The sequence below is a fragment of the Python bivittatus genome, unplaced genomic scaffold, assembly GCF_059951505.1.
Source record: "Python bivittatus isolate LINGU-HERP-01145 unplaced genomic scaffold, Pbiv_v1 ctg000980_np1212, whole genome shotgun sequence".
Lineage (NCBI taxonomy): Eukaryota > Metazoa > Chordata > Lepidosauria > Squamata > Pythonidae > Python > Python bivittatus.
In genome coordinates, this window is record NW_028277125.1 from 39,668,836 (window position 1) to 39,688,888 (window position 20,053).

Consider the following 20,053-nt stretch of genomic DNA (forward strand, 5'->3'; position numbering starts at 1 on the left):
TGTATTTCCAAGACTTCTTCCAATTCTTTCTTTTGCCTTGCTAGCATATTCTTTGTTAATATCTTTGTTTTGTCTTTATTTATTTTTAGTCCTGCTACTTTTCCATATTCTTCTATCTTTTCAACTAATTTAGGTGCTGTTTCCAGTGGGTCCTCTAGTATAAATACTAGGTCATCTGCAAAAGCTTGCAATTTGTACTCTTCCTTTTAATCTTCATTCCTTTTATTTCTTTCTCTTCTCTTATATTCCTGTTCAACACTTCTAGTGTTAAGACAAACAACAAGGGCGATAGTGGACAACCTTGTCTCGTCCCTTTTGTTATGTCTATCTGTTCTGTTAAATCTCCATTTATCATGATTTTTGCAGTCTGTTTATGATATATTGTTTCAATGGCTTGGGTAAATTTTCTACCGAAGCCCATTTGTTCCAGTTGCAGTAGCATAAATCGCCAATTCACGTTGTCAAAGGCTTTTTGTGCGTCTAAAAATATCAGGGCCATTTGCTTTTCAGGGTGTGCCTCATAGTATTCCAGTGTGTCCAGAATTACTCTCATGTTGTCTTTAATTTGTCTCTTTGGCAAAAATCCGTTTTGGTCGGCATGGATAAAATTATTTAAATATCTTTTTAGTCTTTCTGCCAATATTGAAGCAAAAATTTTATAATCTGAATTTAGTAGAGATATAGGTCTATAATTTTTAACCTGTTGTGGGTCAGTGTCCTCCTTTGGTATAAGTGTAATATATGCTTCAGTCCATGTTTGGGGTATCCTCTTCTTTGTCATAACTTCATTCATAACTTCCAATAGTTGAAGGCTCAATATGTCCTGGAAGGTTTTGTAAAATTCCACTGGCAGCCCATCTGGACCCGGGGCTTTCCCGACATTCTGCTTTTTTAGAGCTTCTGTTAGTTCCATCATAGTTATATTCCCCTCTAACATTATTTCAATGTCTTTAGGTATCTGAGGTAATTTCGCTTTCTGTAAATGTTGTCTTACTTCTTCTTCTTGTACATTCTCTTGATAGTACAATTTTCCATAGTAATCTTGTATAATTTTTTTCTTGTCCTCATTACCAAAGCAGATCTGTCCTTCTTCATTTATCAATTGATTAATCCTTTTTGATTCTCTCTCTTTTCTCAGTTTATAAGCTAACCATCTACCTGGTTTATTTGCATCTTCAAAATAATTCTGTTTAGCACTTCTAATTTTTTGTGCCAGCTCCTCCTTTTCCATTAATCCCATTTTATGTTTAATTAAATCCATTTTAGCTTTAATATCTTTTTTGCGGGGATTTCTGTAACTCTTCTTCCAATTTTTTATGGTCATCCTCCAATAGTTTAAAAGTCTTTTTCTGCGTTATGTTTCTTTTCCTTGTATAATCTATTATTAAACCTCTTGTATAAGCCTTCATTGTATCCCAAAGATTCTGTAATGATGTATCCTCTTTTTATTTACATTAAAAAAGAAGGTAAGTTCTTTCTCTATTTTTTGTTTAAAATCTTTTTCTTTTAGTATCCTGTTATTTAAAGTCCATCTAGATCTCTTCCGTTGTCCTTTCCAGATAACTACCATTGGGTTGTGGTCGGCCCAAATACTTGTTTGTATTTCAATTTCTCGAATGTTAGCAAATAAATCCGCTGACATCCATATCATGTCAATTCTAGACCAAGATGCATGTCTGTCTGAATAAAAAGTATATTGTTTGTTTGCTGGGTTTCTTTCTCTCCAAGCATCTTTCAAGTCTATTTCTTCTATCATTCGAAGGAAGGATTTTGGCAATGTCTTCCTAGTTCTCTTTGTCAATTTCTGTGTTTTATAGTCTAATTGATCATTCATTATTCCATTAAAATCTCCCATCATACAAATATTAACATAATCCAATTCAGCTATTTTCATATGTAATTTCCTATAAAATTTTTCTTGATTGTCATTAGGCGCATAAATTGCAATTAAAAGAGTTTTAACATTATTATCTATTATTTCAACCATCAAAATCCTTCCATCATCATCCGCATAGATTTGTTCTGCTGGCATTGTATCTCTAACATATAGGACCACACCTCTTTTTTACATTGTGGCAAGGAAGTGAATAATTTACCCAGTTTTTTTTGCTGCAACAAATATTCGTGTTGTTTTTTGATATGTACTTCTTGCAGACAAATTATATCAAACTTTAACTTCTCTAATTTATGAAATACTTTCCTTCTTTTAATAGCCAAATTAAGTCCATTTATATTGATCGTAATCAATTTTCTTTCCTCCATGTTAGGCTTTATACGAGGGTTTAATTGCTCTAGTAGATCTTACTTCTCGTTGTTCTCTAGGAGCACCATCTCCCCACTTTCTTCTTTTTCTTTTCCAGTTGCTGCTGCACCTTCTTATTGAAACTCAATTAACGACTCTTCCTTTTGTGTGTCTTCTTCTTTTCCTTTAAAAAATTCTGAATAGAATAGCTCTGCTTTTTGGACTGTATCAACTCTTTGTCTTTGCTCCTGCCAAGTGAACTGAAGACCTTCTGGAATCAGCCATCTGTAGTTTACTCCTCTTCTAAGTAGCTCTTTAGTCAGGAATGAGTATTGCCTTCTTATATCTCTTACTTTTCTTGGCACCTGCTTCAGGACTACAATTTCTTTATCTTTGTACTTTAGTGTTTTCTCTCTTGCCACCTGAAACTGGGCCTGGTATACTGTTGAAAGCAAATGCCATTCTCACAGAGCAGAAATAACATACTCCCATCTTCTGAGCCCATATTCTCCCCTGGCTGCAGTATTCTGCACCAATTGTAGTCTCTGGACCTTCTTCAACAGCAGCCGTGCATAAAACGGATTACAGTAATCCAGCCAGAAGATTACCAACATGTGCACTGCTGAGGTAAGGCTATCTTCACCCAGAAATGGCTGGAGTTGACTTACCAGCTGAAGCTATACATAGGTGCTCCTGACCATTAAGGTTATATTTATGTCTGTTGACAATTTGGCATCCAAGAGCACTCCCAAATCCTGCGCTTTGTGCTACATGACAGTGTTACCTTATTCAGCTCTTAGGTTAAATCCAGTTTCTGGATTTCAGAACTAGCCAGCCTGAGTGTTAGAATGGAGAGGTGCTAAGAAGAGGCAAGTCTGTGTGGTGATCAGAGGACAGAGAACAATGGACTATGGATTGGATAAACCCCCAGAGCCAGCCTCTTTTCCTTTCTTACCCTTTCTCTTTATGTTAATAGGGCCCATACTCTGTTCCAATCCTGATTCCATCATCCATCACAGTGAGGAATATTGCAGCTGTAATCTAAGCAATTTATTCCAGCTGTAGTGTGGAACCCAAGATTGGGAGCCCACTGTTCTAGATTGTTCTCTTGCCTCTTCAAGACTATTTTTCACTCCCTGCTTGGCAGCAACCAAACTTGTCAGCCAATTATGCACACTCTCGCGGTTCTTGAACAAAGCAGGTGTGTTACACTGGGGTTACAGTTAGAACGTCTTAATTCTTGCCATAAATAAGAACTGCTTAAATGGAATTGAGGAACTAGGACATCCATGAGCATTAAGAACAAGTTTGCTGTTCACAACAATGGACAGCAAAGAAGAGAAGAAGTTACTTTTTAAAATAAATTTCAGTTTTTTCTTTCTCTTTGGCAAAGGGCATTTCCGGACCTCACCACAAGTAGTGTTGCACAATCATTTGGGTTTGCAGTGAATTCTATGGCACGGCTAGCTCCTTCTTATTTATTCAGGCCTTTTCTGCAGTGTTTGAATTCCTTACATAAACATCCACAGCACAAGCTCCTCTGTGTAGGACAGCTGGTCTCTGTTATAATCTTAAGTGTCATTTCCCTTCTCCTGATTGGTAGTGCTCAGCTGTGAAGATAGAGGGTTTTTTGTGAATGGATGGAGTATTCCAAATTGGTTGTGAATGGAGGGCGGTGCCTTCTTTCAGCCTTCTTTCCCCCCTCCTTCAATGAATAACTAAGCTCCATTGTGCTGCTGGCAGAAAAACAACAGTTCGAACAACACAGAGCCTGTTGGAAAGAAACATGCTTGTGACTGACAGCTGGAACACCTCCAATCTGAGTTTCCTGCTGTTTGCTGTTCAGCAAGGCCCTGCCTAATAGGAAGAGGGATGGGAGAGGGTAGAGGGCAATTTTAAGGAAAGAAATTAACACTTGAAATGCCAGAAGAGAGCCAAAATGAACAGCGACTAGAGACATGTACTGTAACTGGTTTTCCTTTCTTTCTTTTTTTAAGCAGGTTTTGATTACCTACATTATTCATTGATTTGGGGGGAGATAAAAGGTAGCTGGAGCCTTTTCTTGAAAATGAATTCTGGACTTAATTTTGCCCTTGAGAAGTATCGTATGCCAAGAAGCTCTGCAATCTCCTACTTTGTCTTCCCACACAATTAATTATTTGGATAGGTCCCTCTTCTGTCACACAGATTCATTCCTGGGAAGTGATCCACAATGCAGGAGTCAGTGTTTCTAAATCTCTTGCAGAGATGAGACTGCTAATTGTTAGTGATGGCTGAAAGCTGTCACATCCAGGCAATCCGCTCATGGTGGAATAGCTGTGTACTTAGCCTTGGAGGGAGAAAATACTCCACTTCCGGCTAAGCAAAGCTGTTCTGTTCAGTCGCTGTTTAGGTAGAGAATTCTGATACGCATGCCTTTCCCTTGAATGCCTTCTCCTAGAAATTAAGTTAAGCATGTATTGATTGGTTTGAAACTTAGAGTGTCAGAGCTTCATGGACTAGTATCAGGATAATGGCGCGCACACACATACACACACACACACAGTATATAGACACACACATACATTTGTGTGTATTGCCAGAATTGAACCCACTCATCTGGTCTGGTCTGGTCATCAAAAGAGGCCTGTTGCAAGTCCCTCCTCCTTGTGAGTTACCTGAGTCATGGACCAGGTAATAAGCTTCTCAGTGGTGCCCCCATTTTATGGAATACCCTCCCCAGAGACAGGGATGGCCCTGAGCCTGCTGGCATTTCATGAAGAAGCTAAAGCGCTTTTGTTCCAGCCTGTGTTCAGCCCTTAGATTCGGTAAGTGTAGTAATTACCGTCTTTTAATTGTAGCGCCTTTACTGTTTACAATGAGCTTTTGGTTCTGCTTTCATCTTGTGCACTTCGTTTACGCTGCTCAGAGCCCAATTTAGTTATTATTGACGTTAGTAATATTAATTGTACTGTTTACGGTAAGAATTTACTTTTGCTTTTGCGCTTGATGTTCTTTTACCCCACCCAGAGTCCATTAGTATTGAGGTGGATTAAAATAATACTAAATAAATAAATAAACTATGTGCTCTTTCTACGCATAATTTGAAATGTTCCTAAAGAAATCTATAGAATGAATGGAAGCTGGAATGTACTGTCTCTTAAGGTTTCAGACCGTCCTTTGCTTGCTAGCTTTCACGTTATTTAGAGACTGGATAACTGAAGTAGGAAAGTGTACTTCCAAAACCTGAAAGCTGAATAAATATACTTTTTCCCAAATACTCCCAAAATACCTGGATAACTCAGAAGCAGGTTACAAACATTGCATGCGCAAAGTTCCAGGTTCAATTCCTTGCAGTTCCAGATAGGGCTGGGAAGAGAACCCTTGCCTGAATATCTGAAGATCAACTGTCATTCAGGGGCTGGGTTCACACATTGTGCTGGGCTACAGTTGGACAACCCATAACTCAGGAGCTACGTACAGGCTTCCAGCATCTTTTTGTGCCTCTTCAGGGTCTTCCCAGTGCCACTAAAATTCAGCAGTCAGGGAGGCTGGAGTGGTTTGCTTGCTTTTATGCAAATTAGAAGTGACATGGGCATATCGAATGTCCAATAGATTAGCTTACCTGTTTTTAATTTTCAAAAGCAATCCCTGAAAAAAGGCCAAAAATTTCAGTCCTGCCCCCCGGAGCTATGCCCCCTCCATGCTTCCTGCTGCCCTTGATGCCACTGCAAAATTATAACCTTGCTCTCCCCTGTGCTAAACCTTACTTTACTTAACAATGGTTTGTTGAATAAATCAAAAGTGCTTAGGCTGCAACTCGAGGTAAGCCATAAGCTATATTTTATAAACCACAGCAGCTGTGTTTATACAATCCACCAAGTCAAAAGCAAACCATGTACTGTCGTAGTGTGATGCGTAAACCCATTATGTGTACACAGTACTGAGCTAGGTGGTCTAGTAGACTGATTAGGTGCTATGTAGTTCCTTTTTTCTCTCTTGCAGAATCAATGTTTTAGGAAAAAACTTGATCTCGTGAGGATAAAACCAGCAGTGGTTCTACTTTGAAATGTATTTTATTTGTTTGTTTGTTTGTTTATATTTCAAATTTAATCACTGTCCATCTCAATCAAGGAGCAACTCTGGGCAGTTTTCAATAAAACAAGAATAAATACTAATTAAAATACAATAAAAACAATGTACATAAATAAATAAGGTATTCCAAGGAATTGATGGTAAATGAAAATTATTAACCTACGGGAGCATCTTCAGGGTGCCAGCCATCCCCAGGGTTGGTTACCCCTCCTCATGCCCCATACAAGTTGGCAGAGCCAGGTCTTCACCCCTTTCCAGAGGGCCAGGAGAATGGTGGCCCGCCTGACCTCTGGGGGGAAAATGTTCCATAGGGCAGGGGCAATGGCAGGGAAGGCTCTCCTCCTGGGCTCCACCAATCAATATTCTTTCATAGACAGGATCTGTAACATACCTTCTCTGCCTGACTGTGTGGGATGGGTTGATGTAATGGGGATGAGATGGTCCCTCAGGTAACCTGGTCCCATGCCATATAGAGCTTTAAAGGTAATAACCAACACCTTGAACTGGACGCAGAAGCAGACTGGGACCTAGTGCAGCTCGCGCAGTAAAGATGTTATATGTGCCATTCTTGGGGTACCCAAGATTGTCCACATGGCCACATTTTGAACCAGCTGGAGCTTCCAGATACTCTTCAAAGGTAGCCCCATATAGAGCGCATTGCAATAGTCTAGCCAAGAAATAACCAGGGTGTGAGTGACTGACCGGAGAGCCTGCTGATCCAGGAAAGGGCATAACTGGCGCACAAATGAAGTTGAGCAAAGGTCTTCCTGGCCATGACTGCCACCTCCTCCTTGGGCAGGAGTCGTAAGTCCAGGAGGACCCCCAGATTCCTTGGCGGGTCTGTCTGGGGCAATGCAACCCCATCCAGAACCAAAGATGGTAAACGCACAGATACAGAGGATCCCCCAACCCACAGCCACTCCGTCTTACCAGGGTTCAGCTGAAGCCTGTTGTTCCCCATCTGAGCCCCCACAGCCTCCAGGCACCGCAAAAGAGTGGTCACAGCATTACCTAAATCACCCAGAATGGAGTTGTACAATATGATCAAGCTAGATGCTTGATCAAATCTCTCATTCTTGGCTTCAGGCTTTCTGCAGCACTACAATGAATCTGCCAGACAGTTGTTCTCCAAAGGTGGGAGGAGCACTGAGGAAAAGTTCCTGTAAGAATAATTAGCTCTAGTATGAAATGAGGAGATCCACTTAGATTGAAAGCATCTATTGGAATCATAATGAAGCTAGTGCTGGGGAGCCGTGTGTGATAGTGCAGCTGAACCTTCTTGGGTTGCATGAACAGGTGCTCTCTTGAGATACTTTGATAATATTGGTGTAGAAGTAATTGCATTTGGCTGTTCTCCCTGGCAACCTCTCCCTGCCCATGGCCCTAAGTATCATCTAGCCCTTTGCTATGATAAGGCAATGGCCAAACCTTGAAATGCCTTCTTTTGTCCCCCGCCCTTATGCCAGCTTTTCAGTGTGTGTTCAGACTGGTGCACAAACAAATCCCAGTTGGCAGAGTACAGCCGATCAGCATATAAGTGATGAATAGTAGTCAGAGATCGTATGTGCATCATCTTTCCATGGGTGCTTGCCAAATGGTAACTTGCATTGAGAAGAAGCAGGCAAGACTCAGATGTCCTCGGCTGATTTCTGGCCTGATCTAGGTGAGCATGTTCCTTTTCCATCTTGTTTTGTACTGTAGCTATCAAAGATGCACTTAAGAGCCTTCCTTGAAACAAAAAGGCTGTTATTCTAGCTTACAGTAAAATAATTTATGCTGACCTGCAATAGAACTAAATCAACAATTTCTTACCAACGTGACAGCAAATCTGATGTTCTCCAGGGGTTGGGGCTGGGTTCCTTAATAGATAAGACTGATGAGAGTTGAAGTTCAAAGTGTCTGGAGAATAGCACACTGAAGAAGAGTAATGTATTCATTGGCAGCTTGTAAATAAAGGTAATATCTATTCCTGCCATCAAAGTGGCTTCAGAAAATATCTTGCAGACATAGATTGCGACTGTATACATGATCCAGTTTATATTTCTTCAAGCATACACTTGCCTAGGAGTGATGCTTACCAAAAAAAAAAAAAAGTATGAACCTGTCCTTAAAAGGGCTCAGCCTGAAAGAGACATAAAGGTCATCTACTCTGAACCTCTCCATTGGCATGCCCAAACAGATGATCTCATGCAGCCCAATAGGAGCCTTTCTGCTATTCTGCATTTAATAAGTAGGGAAGAACAAGTGCCAGCATAACAGCAATATGTTTAATATAGATATCAATACATTGTTAAAATAGCCATCTGATAAGACGAAGATTCTGATCCCCTATGAGAACAAATTATCTCCTTTATTTTCAGAGGTTTTGCTACAAATTGTATGGATCTTGTCCGTTTGACTTGATCATGGCAGTGTTGCTGAACCTACAGAATCTTGCTGAAACTGGAATCTGACTTTCCACATAATCCTGGCTTAGTAACTATCCTGACAGAGATTTCAATGTACCTGCTTTTTGTTGATGGCAATTTTAGTATAGAGAAACTATGCTCATGCAACCTGGATATGCACTTGTACTGTCTTGTATAATAATGCAGAATTGAAATACCACTGTCAGTGTGGTGACCTGCATGTTCAAAGGGATAACAGCAAACTACTTAAACAAACAAACAAACAAAAACACTGACCCCATGGAAGCCTTTGTTGAATTCAGAGCTGTGTATTTTTAGAATCAGTTAAGCCGGGAGTTGTCATGACTAGTATTGAAGCAAGGTGTTTCTTCCTAATGAGGTCATTTCCTACTTCGAAATTGATCTCCCAGCCTTGGCACAGATGGATTATTTCTCTTGTCAAATCTTGCTTAGAAATGTCAGTGCTGTGAAAAATGAGTCTCTCTCAAAAGCATGTGGGAATGGCAGGATACCTTATTTGAAAGATGCAGTTACCAGCCTAGTTCCTCTCAGTGGCAAATGAGGATGGGCACTTGCTCAAATCAGTTAGGTCTCCTGACATTTTAATAGTGTTTTGTTACATCAACATAAAGGCAGATGCAAGATACAGAGTTGTTATTGCATTCAATACAGCCTGTGTGATTGTTATACTATGTTTAGTTGAATGTTCTTCTCCCGCAATCTTGCTTTTATTATTTTTTTTAAAGTTTAACAGCTGTGACATTGTTTTAATTGTTGGTTGTACACTGCCCAGAGTCATGTTCTGTGAAATGGGCAGCCATAGAAATTTGTTAAATAAATAAATGCATACATACATTCAGTGATCTTGGAAATCTCTGTATCTGAGAAAGTGTTACTTATGAGTACTGGAACTCATGGGTATAGCATATTTTCCTTTTCATTAACTTGGGTTAGAGTTTAATATTTCAACTCTATAATTGCTCAAGTGCATTTATTCAATCATTTGTTTGCCAGTATTGATCTTTTCCTCCAGTACTCAGTTGTAGCCAAGTATAGAGTTTGTTCTAGTAATACTCAATTTGTACTTTCTGTTGGGAGGCTGGACTGCCATTAGAAGGGAAAGATGTTTGAACTCAATGGTTCTGCTGAAATTTCATTCAAGATGTAGACATTTGCTTATGAATGTAATGCCAGAGTGTACACTATCATATTCCAAATTTCCTTATGTTCACAATCTTGTGCTCTTGGTTTCCCCATTCCTTCATGTTAACTTGGACAATATCTGCAGAGTGCCGCCCAGCAGTCCTGTTTGGGATCACCAGGTCCCTCCTTGGTAAGGGGGATGTGGTGGTTCATTTGCAGGGCCGCACGGAGGAATTTGCAGAGCACCTGCAGGATAAAATCGCACGGATTCATTCCAAGTTGGACTCCGAGCGTGGTGCGGGGTCTGGGGAGATACCAGGGGATCATTCTTGCCTAGTTATCGGGGAACAGTTTGATCCTGTGGTTCCTGAGGAAGTGGACAGGATCCTCCAGACTGCAAGGACCACCACTTCTCATCTGGACCCATGCCCCTCTTGGCTGGTGAAAGCAGCTCGGGAGGTGACATGTGGTTGGATCCAGGCAATGGTTAATGCATCCTTGCAGGAGAGAGTGTTTCCAGCACCCTTTAAAGAGGCGTTGGTGCACCCCCTCCTCAAGAAGCCCTCCCTGGATCCTACTGTACTGGACAACCTTCGTCCAGTCTCCCACCTCCCCTTCTTGGGGAAGGTGGTTGAGAAAGTGGTGGCTTCGCAGCTCCAAAGGGTCCTGGAGGAAACGGATTATCTGGACCTTTATCAGTCAGGTTTCGGGCCCGGCTATGGAACGGAAATGGCATTGGTCGCACTTATGGATGATCTCTGGTGGGAGCGGGATGGTGGAAGTGCGACCATCCTTGCTCTCCTTGATCTCTCAGCAGCGTTCGATACCGTCAACCACGGTGTCCTATTGGGACGGCTCAGGGATATGGGGGTGGGCGGCACAGTTCTGTGCTGGTTCACCTCCTTTCTCCGGGGCCGATCCCAATCGGTGGTGATAGGGAGCGAGAGGTCCCATCCTCGGTCCCTCCATTGTGGGGTGCCACAGGGTTCGGTTCTCTCTCCGCTCCTTTTCAACATCTATATGAAACCGCTGGGCGAGATCATCCATCATCATGGGATGAGGTATCATCAGTATGCTGATGATACTCAACTATATATCTCCATCCCTGGTGAGGTGTGATGCCGTGACCGCCCTCTCGCAGTGCCTGGAGGCTGTGAGGGTCTGGATGGGGAACAACAGGCTCCAGCTGAACCCTGGCAAGACGGAGTGGCTGTGGGTTAATGGCTCCTCTGTATCCGGGACGTTGTCATCGTTGGTCTTGGATGGGGTAGCACTGCCCCAGACAGACCCAGTGCATAATTTGGGGGTCCTCCTGGACTCACGGCTCCTGCTCGAAGAGCAGGTGGCAGCCGTGGCCAGGAGGGCTTTTGCACAGCTTCGGGTAGTGCACCAGTTACGCCCTTTCCTGGATCGGGATGCCCTGCGAACAGTCACTCATGCCCTTGTTATTTCCCAGATAGACTACTGCAATGTGCTCTACATGGGGCTACACTTGAAGAGTATCCGGAAGCTTCAGCTGGTCCAGAGTGTGGCCGCACGAACAATTTTTGGGGCCCGAAGGACCCATATAACACCTCTGCTCCGTGAGCTGCATTGGGTACCGGTTTGCTTCCGGGTCCAATTCAAGGTGTTGGTTATCACCTTTAAAGCCCTACATGGCATGGGGCCAGGCTACCTGAAGGACCACTCGCCCCCACAATTTCAACCCGTCCCACCCGATCTCACAGAGAAGGCATGCTCCGGATCCCCGTGGTAAAAGAACTTTGATTAGCGGGGTCCAGAAGGCGGGCCTTCTCTGCTGTGGCCCCCGCCCTTTGGAACATCTTGCCCCTGGGGGTGAGACAGGCCCCCTCACTCCAGGCCTTTCGGAGGGATTTGAAGACCTGGCTCTGCCATCTGGCCTGGGGCAGGGAGGGAGGATATCAGAAGTGGGGTTGGCAGCCTGGTGTGGCCTCTATTGGCCTCTTGGATTTTTTAGCCTTTTTATCTTTCTCTTTGTAACTTTGGTTTTATAATCTTTTAATTATGTATTGCCGATTTTAGTTTGTTGTAAGCCGTCCAGAGTCCCCCGTTGTGGGGAGATGGGCGGGGACAAGTCAAATAAATCATCATCATCATCATCATCATCATCATCATCATCATCATCATCAGAACTGACTCCAGGAATGAGAACTCATAAATCTTACATATATTGTTACTGCTTTGAAACAATTACCAATCCAATTCTCATTAGTAGCCTTATTTCTCCTCCTATTTTCCTTTCATGTTGCTGCTGCAACTGCTGCTACTCAGCACCTATTGTTTCTCTGTGGGTACTAACATTAAGAAATTGAATGTCATTTATAAATTTCCCCTAGTAACAACACGTAATTATAGAAACTTAAAAGACTCAGTAACATTTTAAAGTAAGAATATAAGGTATACTGTATATGCTGTAACTCTGGACCTATAAGTAACATCTGGGTCCCTGTATGTGATGATTACTATCTACAGGAATGTGAGTAAGTTGTAAATCATGTGACTGATTTATGATGCATTTGTTGATTCTCTTCCTTTTTTTTTTTTTTAATCCAGTGGTATTTCATGCACCACCACCAGCTAAGATCAAGAGAGAACTGCACAGCCCATCTTCAGAGCTGTCCACTTGTAGTCACGAGCAGGTGCTCTGTGCTAATTATGGAGAAAAGTGCCTCTACAATTATTGGTATGTAGAATCAGCTTGCAAGACCAATGCTGTTGAATGGTTGAGGGAGCCTAGAAACTGAATCAGACACATTTGAATAGTCAAAGGAATCCCATTTGCTGATAAAAACATTAAGGACCCACTTGAAACAGAGTCGGATAAGGAAAATAGAAGAATAAAAAGATTGTATTGATACTGCTGGCCCCATGATAGCATTTCCTATATACTTGGAGAATTGAAAGATAATTACTGTACCTTTAAACATTTAATTATTTAATTGCTGGAAAAATGTGCAAACAGTTGACATAGACCTTTTTGTCAGGCAGAATGAAACAGTACTTTGGCAAGTTCTACCAAGACAAGTCACTTCCGAAGGGAGCTGTTCCTAAAACCTTACAAGCTTAATTATTTACCTAGAAAGTTGTTTGCAACTTGATATTCATGCTTATGCTCAGCTGCAAGGCACTGTACATAGATTTAGATGTCTATGGCCTACACGACCTCTTACAATGCAGTACAACTCAAATCAGATGGCTTGAGGAATGGGAAGACAGTTTGGATGGAGGAGTAGCTGTAACAATTCCATTCTGTACCCTGAATTTTTTATATCTCTAACACCATGCCTTTTCTGAAACTTCATCCATCCCCAAATCACTGTAAGTTCTGATTTACATGGTGCTTCTGACGTTCTAAAATAGCTTTCTTCAACCTGGTGCTTTTCAGGTGTGTTGGGATTGCAGCTACCTAAATAGCATGCTTCAACACATCTGAAGGCCACTAATCTGGGGAGGGTACTGTACAACAAGTAATAATTTCTTGGCTGATTTACCTAACACCTTTGTTCATACAGATAGTAAAAGGGAAAAAAAGAACCTGGGTCTATACACTGCCACACATGAAGACTGCCTTGAATTATTTTTGCAAGTAATTGCATGAAATAGGCGCACAAGACTTTCACACATGAGTGTATATGAATGCCTGCTCAGGTTGGGGTGTCGGGATTGCACCAGGGGCAGCCTGCAAAATGATTGGTGTCAGCCTTGTTTGCTCTCCTGATTAGAATTAGTTCTTAATTATTAGAAGGGAGGGCAAGAGGGGAGGAAAGGCACTTCATTTTTTTCTTCTGTAGGAAAGAAAAGAATGCACACAATCGGAAGCTACAATTATGTCTGAGAAAATTGTGAGAGAAGTGTTTTAAAATGAGTCCTATGACTCAGCCTGTTTGTCGCTTGCTTGAAGTACAAAGATTCCCTTGGGGCTGTGATCAGCCTTAACTGTTACTTCCTGACAACCATGAAATGCAAACAAGCCTGAACTGTCAAGGGCTTGAAGCTGAAGCTGAGTAAATGGTTCTTGCCTGTTTTAAAATGTGCTTCTCTCTTCTCTTCTCTTCTCTTCTCTTCTCTCTTCTCTTCTCTTCTCTTCTCTTCTCTTCTCTTCTCTTCTCTTCTCTTCTCTTCTCTTCTCTTCTCTTCTCTTCTCTTCACAGTGCCTATGATAGGAAGCCCCCCACTGGGTTCAAGCCATTAACTCCACCCACTACCCCAGCCTCACCTGCACTTCAGAGCAGCGCCCTTCCGCCCCCACCTCTGCCCGCCACACCAGTGCAGACTCCTGCGCATGTCAGTCCAGCAGGCCCTTTGCAGGGAGCTCCTCCTCCTCCTCCCCCTCATCCTCTTCAGGAACCAAGGCAGCAACCCTTTGCTATACCTCGGCCACCTCATCAGCCTATCCAGATGCCAAAGATAATGCCTGAAAACCAGTACTCAACAGAACACAGGTAAAGGGGGTGACATTTTCCCCCCACTTGGAGAGCATTTGTGTCATTCAGAGGCCTTGTGGTCTGACAGAGATATCATATTATGTTTGTTAAATCTATATCCCATTTCTCTCCTTGTGCTCCAAATGGTGGGTGTACGAGTGTGTATCCATCCTCATGTTCCTCACCATCTCTTGTCCAGTTTGTCCCGCAACAACTCTGTGAGATAGGTTGGGCTGAGAGAGAGTGAACTGGTTGAAATCACCTAGTGAGTTGCTATGGCTGAGGGTGAAACTGAACCTAAACCTCTCAGGTCCTGGTCTGTTGACATTACTGAAAGTGCATCCTTCTTTTGATGGATCATGACTCTGCACAAAACCCAGATTATTGCCAGAAATCTTTTATTGCAGGAGTGCATACATTTTAATCTCTGTATTCCCAGGTTGTTCAGGAATGTTCACTTTGATTCTTTGAAGTTGGGAAATATATCTAAAATGGAATCAAGACAACAATTCAGTTTTCAGATCAATGTCTTATACTTTCTTTTCCTTGTTCAACAGCTAAGGAAGGCAGCTATTTGTTGGGTGATATATATAAAGTCTGATCTGGTTAAAGAATTGTTTAAGTGGCTGACATTATGAATAGATCACTTTAATCCAGGGCCTTGGCTGGATTAAATATACTTTGCGTTACATGTAATTTACTACATTTACTACTTTATTCTATTTACAACTATCAGAGGAAACCCCTCTTGACCTTATAAAATATTTACCAGTCAATATTTGAATCTTCCCACTTGAAGTATGTAACATGTTTTTTATAGCCTGCCCTGTGAAATTTCCAAGAAGCTTACATCATTTCAGAATGACAATCAAACAGACTGAAATAGTTTCAAATATTATGTCTTGTTTCTCAGGACGTACTTATTAATACTAACAACCACAGTGGCTTTTACCATTGTTGGACTTTTTTTCATGAAATTTACCCTATTTTCTTTCACTTGGGTCTGCTTGACAACCTCAGTGATTCAGACGTGGGTAGTCTTGTCCAACCATAAGGCTGTTTTCAAAATAGACTAAAATGTGGTTTAAAAAACTGGGCATAATTCTACCTTAAAGCTTAATAAGATGGGATTACTTCTAGAAAAATGTATTTTCATATTTGTCTGTAACTAATCTCCATCCACGTTCCTTAAATAAGTGTGGTTCTTCTCTATTGCCAGGACCTCAGGTTGCTTTTAAGTCTCCCACCCATACCTCCCAGGCCCTGAGTTCCCAATGACCTTAAAGCTATTCGGCACGATTCCATCTGGAAGTTCCTCTTCCTGCAGAAAGCATACCAGTGCAGTTCTAGAGTTACATTTGAGAAGGTTAGAAGGACACAGATCGGAAGTAGAATAATCTGGGCCTGTCAGCTGCAGTGGGTCATATTACAAAGCTAAATTAAGGTCATGTGCCTCTGGAGGCTTGGGAAAGGAATTGATTGATCACAGTCACCTTTCAAGGTGCAAGGATGGGAAAGGGTGTGCCTAGTTTACTGTATAGCCTCTTGGAGTTCAGAACCAAGGATATTGGGATTTAGGTTGCTTGTTATTTGTTTAGTTTCCCCTAAGGTTCATCCAGATTCCTCAAAACCAGGATAATAGTTGCTGAATGTATTTTTATGTAAAATATAAGTTCTAACATTACCATTTTTTAATGCCAGCATTTTGCTTTGTGAAGCATCTGGTTGTATTTGCAAGTAATAAAAAGAATTCTTGTTGTATGTGAATGCAACCTCTGTGTATTCCATACAATCCAGCAGCATTTTGGATCATGCATACATTTTGTCCCAAATGACAGCTAAAAGATTTAATCCTTTGTTTTGGGGGTAGATCAGGAGCCATTACAGATTGCTATGAAAATTCAGAATTATATATCCACATGCTTGCTTTGTTGGAGTGAAATACATCCCTATCAAAGTTGTCATTTCCTATTCCTTTCCCACAAGCAAGCTTCTTGTTCTTTTCACTGAAGACATGTTTGTCCAGATGAAGGTCATGTTTGCTGCAGATAAATTAGTTCATTTCTCTTGGTGCTGCTTCCTTACACTGCCTGAAATTTGATTGTCTCTCCTGGTGCTGCTACTTTGATCCAACTCAGCTGCTTTTTATCAGACATTAAACACTGGAAATCTAACAATATCCTGTATCATATTGTACAGTTTGACTCTAAGATAAGTTTTCTCAGCACATCTTGACTATCTTTGCCCTATTTACTGAAAAGATCCAAAAATATACAGTAGTTCCTGTCCAGGGGCCATTCTTTCTTAGGCCCTGTGGGGCCCTTTTTGTTTCCCCTTTTTTTCATGGAAAGTTGATAATCAAAACTCTGAGATACTTCTTGCTGCTTCATATCTACACTTCTGCCTTGCTTTCCTTTGAATCTGAATGCATTCATTATCTGTAATCACTGAATATTTTTCTGTCTGTCACATAGAAAGAGGTATACGAATAATGTGGATGCCATTAAGCATCAATTCTGTGATTCTGGGGAAGGAAGACATTTTCTAGACTTTATACTAATGTTTGTCTAATTACTGATAAGTTGACCTAGAAAGGTTCAGGAGACCTCCCTTTTTAGTTTAAGCACCTCAGATATAGCTACTAAGCAACATATAGGGTCTCTTACAAGTGTCCCTTTTTTTCCTTTTTTTTTTTGAACTACAGCTGAGTTCATTGTAGAATTCCTTTTATTTTATTGTGCTAATTTATTAAAAGTATTTATATATAATTTCTTGTTTGTAAAATAAGAACATAACCCATAAAAAGACAAATGTTAGGTAGAGTTTATAGCTGAGAAAGTCAACATAAAAAGATAGGGTTGCCTGCAAAATGGTCCATTTAGCAGCTTTGGTGAAGGCAAAGTTGTATGCCCTCCATTTAGTCATATTACCACATCTAACCAACCCAGAAAGTACACTCTTCCTTTCAGAGACAACAAGCTGATGTTGCTACATTGTACCAGGTTCTTGTTACTAAAGGTGGGCTATGAAGGGCCTGAGCTGAAACTGGGTTGTGCGCCCATGTTTACCAGGATTGCTCTTCTGTAGACAACTACAACCAGAATTAAGACTCTAGTAGGTCTGGAGTCTGTTAACTGTAATGATAATTCTCTCTCTCTTGTTCATTCTCACCAAGGTTTCATAGACAGATGTCTGAACCTTGCCACCCATATCCTCAGCCAGGGCTTTCTGGAGACAATCGCCCTGTCTACCACCGGCAGATGTCAGAGCCTCTTGTCCCTGCTGCTGCCCATCCTCCTCAGGGATTCAAGCAAGAGTACCATGACCCACTCTATGATCATGGGGTATCAGGTATTCCAGGCCCCCCAGCTCATGGATTCCAGTCTCCAATGGGAATCAAGCAAGAGCCCAGGGACTACTGCATTGATTCAGGTGAGCATTAAAATTGAATTCCTCCAAGCTGCATGAAGATTGAAACTTGTTCTTAGTCATTGCTATGTAGCACATGAAGCAGTCTTTGTACCATTGGTGTTCAGCAGCTGTGTAAAATAAACCATGTTGCACCATTTAAAGTAAAGGCTGACAACCTTTCTTTCAGTGGTGCACCCATCACCAATGAGTCCATCTACCTTGCTGCTGTCCTCTTTCCTTCCACCTCTACATACATGCATGACCATTAATAGACAATTGGGAGAATGTTCATTAAATACAAGAGTACATCTCGTGGCAACTCACATCATTTTCATCATTGCTTAGTGATATCTTATGCAAATTACATAAATCACTGCAAAAATATATTCCATTGCAAGTAAAGTCTCTTGTATTGACTAATAAATCAAGGTTTCACTTTGTTTTGTTATTTGATATTCATTCCTTCTCTCAATACAGTCAAACCATTTTTTCATATTGCTCATTCACTTTTGTACTCAATCCACATTTATTCAACAACCATTCATTCTTCATCGCTAAGTGATGCAGTCATGGACATTGCACTTTATGACCACATCGTTTAGCGATGGAAATTCCAGTCCCATTTACCACTGTTAACCGAGCACTACTTGTATAAGCACTCCTGGGTCGGGACAGTGTGGGAAAGGCCAAGTCAATGGGAAGGTATAGGAAAGGAAGCCTTCAGAATGATCGGGGGAAGGAGTAAGTGGGCTGGTTGGGTGATGCCATGTTTGAAATCAAGCATGGTTGAGGCAGTGAAGAGAAGAAGGAAGGTGCTAAAACGATCAGGGGAAGGAGCAAGTGTGTGTTGGCCAGCTGATTATGCTGCACCTAAATTCAAGTATGGTTTTGGCATTGAAGGAAAGGAGAAAAAGGAGTTGTGACTATTGGTGGGTGGGCTGGTACACAGGCCACGCATAGGAGGAGGTGACAAAGAATAGAGACATCTCACCCAGAACTGCTCTGATAGGGCCATCATACGTTTGTTCCATGCATGGAAACACAATTTTCTATTTCACGTACATCTGTAATCTACTTCCTCTAGTTTTTCATCATTTTTCTATAATTTCAATCATAAACTCAACTTTCCTTGGTTTTAAAAATTTCTGTCAAAATCATTCTGTATTTCCTCTGCTCTTTTCATCTTACCCATTCCATGGTTTCTCTGGTGACATTTTTTGCTATTACATTTTTCTCTATATACACATTATACATTATCTTTCACTTTATCATTCCACTAAGCAATCATTTTCATACTTCCCATAACCATACCTCTACATGTTTCTGTGGCACTTCGTAAACTTTTTTTTTCACTTTGTACTAAGTAGCTTCCACATCCTCTTTCCTTGCAACCACTTCCATTTATTCTGTTGGGAGATTACTAGCTTTGAATACTTTTAATTCAGCATTACTTTCTCTTCCTGCAGTTCTGTTTTTATTCTAGTTTCTTTCACTTTCTTTTCCATTTTCCCCAAGATTCACTTTTGACACTATAAAAAAAAAAGTCCATCCTACATTCATCACCCTGGTACCTTTTACTAATTACTTCCATCTTTCACCATATTCATTTCTTTTATATGCATTCCTTTGCAATGTGTCTGGATAAATAGATTGATGCTTAAACTATGTGTGCAAAAGAAACATATTTTTTCTAAGTAGGTACTCCCCAAGCAGTGAGTATTCTCATTTGTTCTTGGGTTTGTGATTGGCCCAGTAACTTTTTTGCAATCTCTTATTTCATTTATACCCATTTATATTGCATTCCATCCATCCATTCATGTTGTGTAACTGAATAACTTTTCCCTTAGATCACATTCATTCAGAATGTTGTATAGTTTTTTTCCCAAACCTCATAATTTTATTTTTCTGCTACCACTATGGTTTCCTACTTTAATACATACAGTACACTCAATATAGATTATGCCAAATTACATTTTCTGACATATATTTTATCTATTTCATTCATAACTAAACCTATACTTTCATTTCTGTAGATGTATTCCATCATTTCTACTTCATAAGATCAGACTACCTTCATTCTGATTGATTACATCCTCCCCCCCTTTTTTCATAGATACCCAATGCAACTATTTTACTATCTTTCATTTCATACATTAATCCATGCTCTTTACCGTTTACTCCTCTTGTATTCCATGTGCCATCAGCACCAGATGGGCTCATTGATACTACCTCAGCCATCCATCATGGCTTTGATCAATCAGTGTTTTCACACAGCACTTTTAGTACAATAGAGAAGGAATAAACAAGGTTACCACTGCTCCCATGATACA

At 40.9% G+C, this 20,053-nt stretch overlaps 1 protein-coding gene across 1 annotated transcript in view; it reads left to right on the top strand.

The window, feature by feature from the left end:
- ETV5 (ETS variant transcription factor 5) overlaps nucleotides 1-20,053 on the top strand; it is a 48,164-nt gene that overhangs the window by 11,858 nt on the left and 16,253 nt on the right. The window contains exons 6-8 of the mRNA XM_007420637.3: nucleotides 12,442-12,571; nucleotides 14,040-14,330; nucleotides 17,488-17,744. Coding sequence (XP_007420699.1) covers nucleotides 12,442-12,571; nucleotides 14,040-14,330; nucleotides 17,488-17,744 — 678 coding nt within the window. The remainder of the gene's footprint in view (nucleotides 1-12,441; nucleotides 12,572-14,039; nucleotides 14,331-17,487; nucleotides 17,745-20,053) is intronic.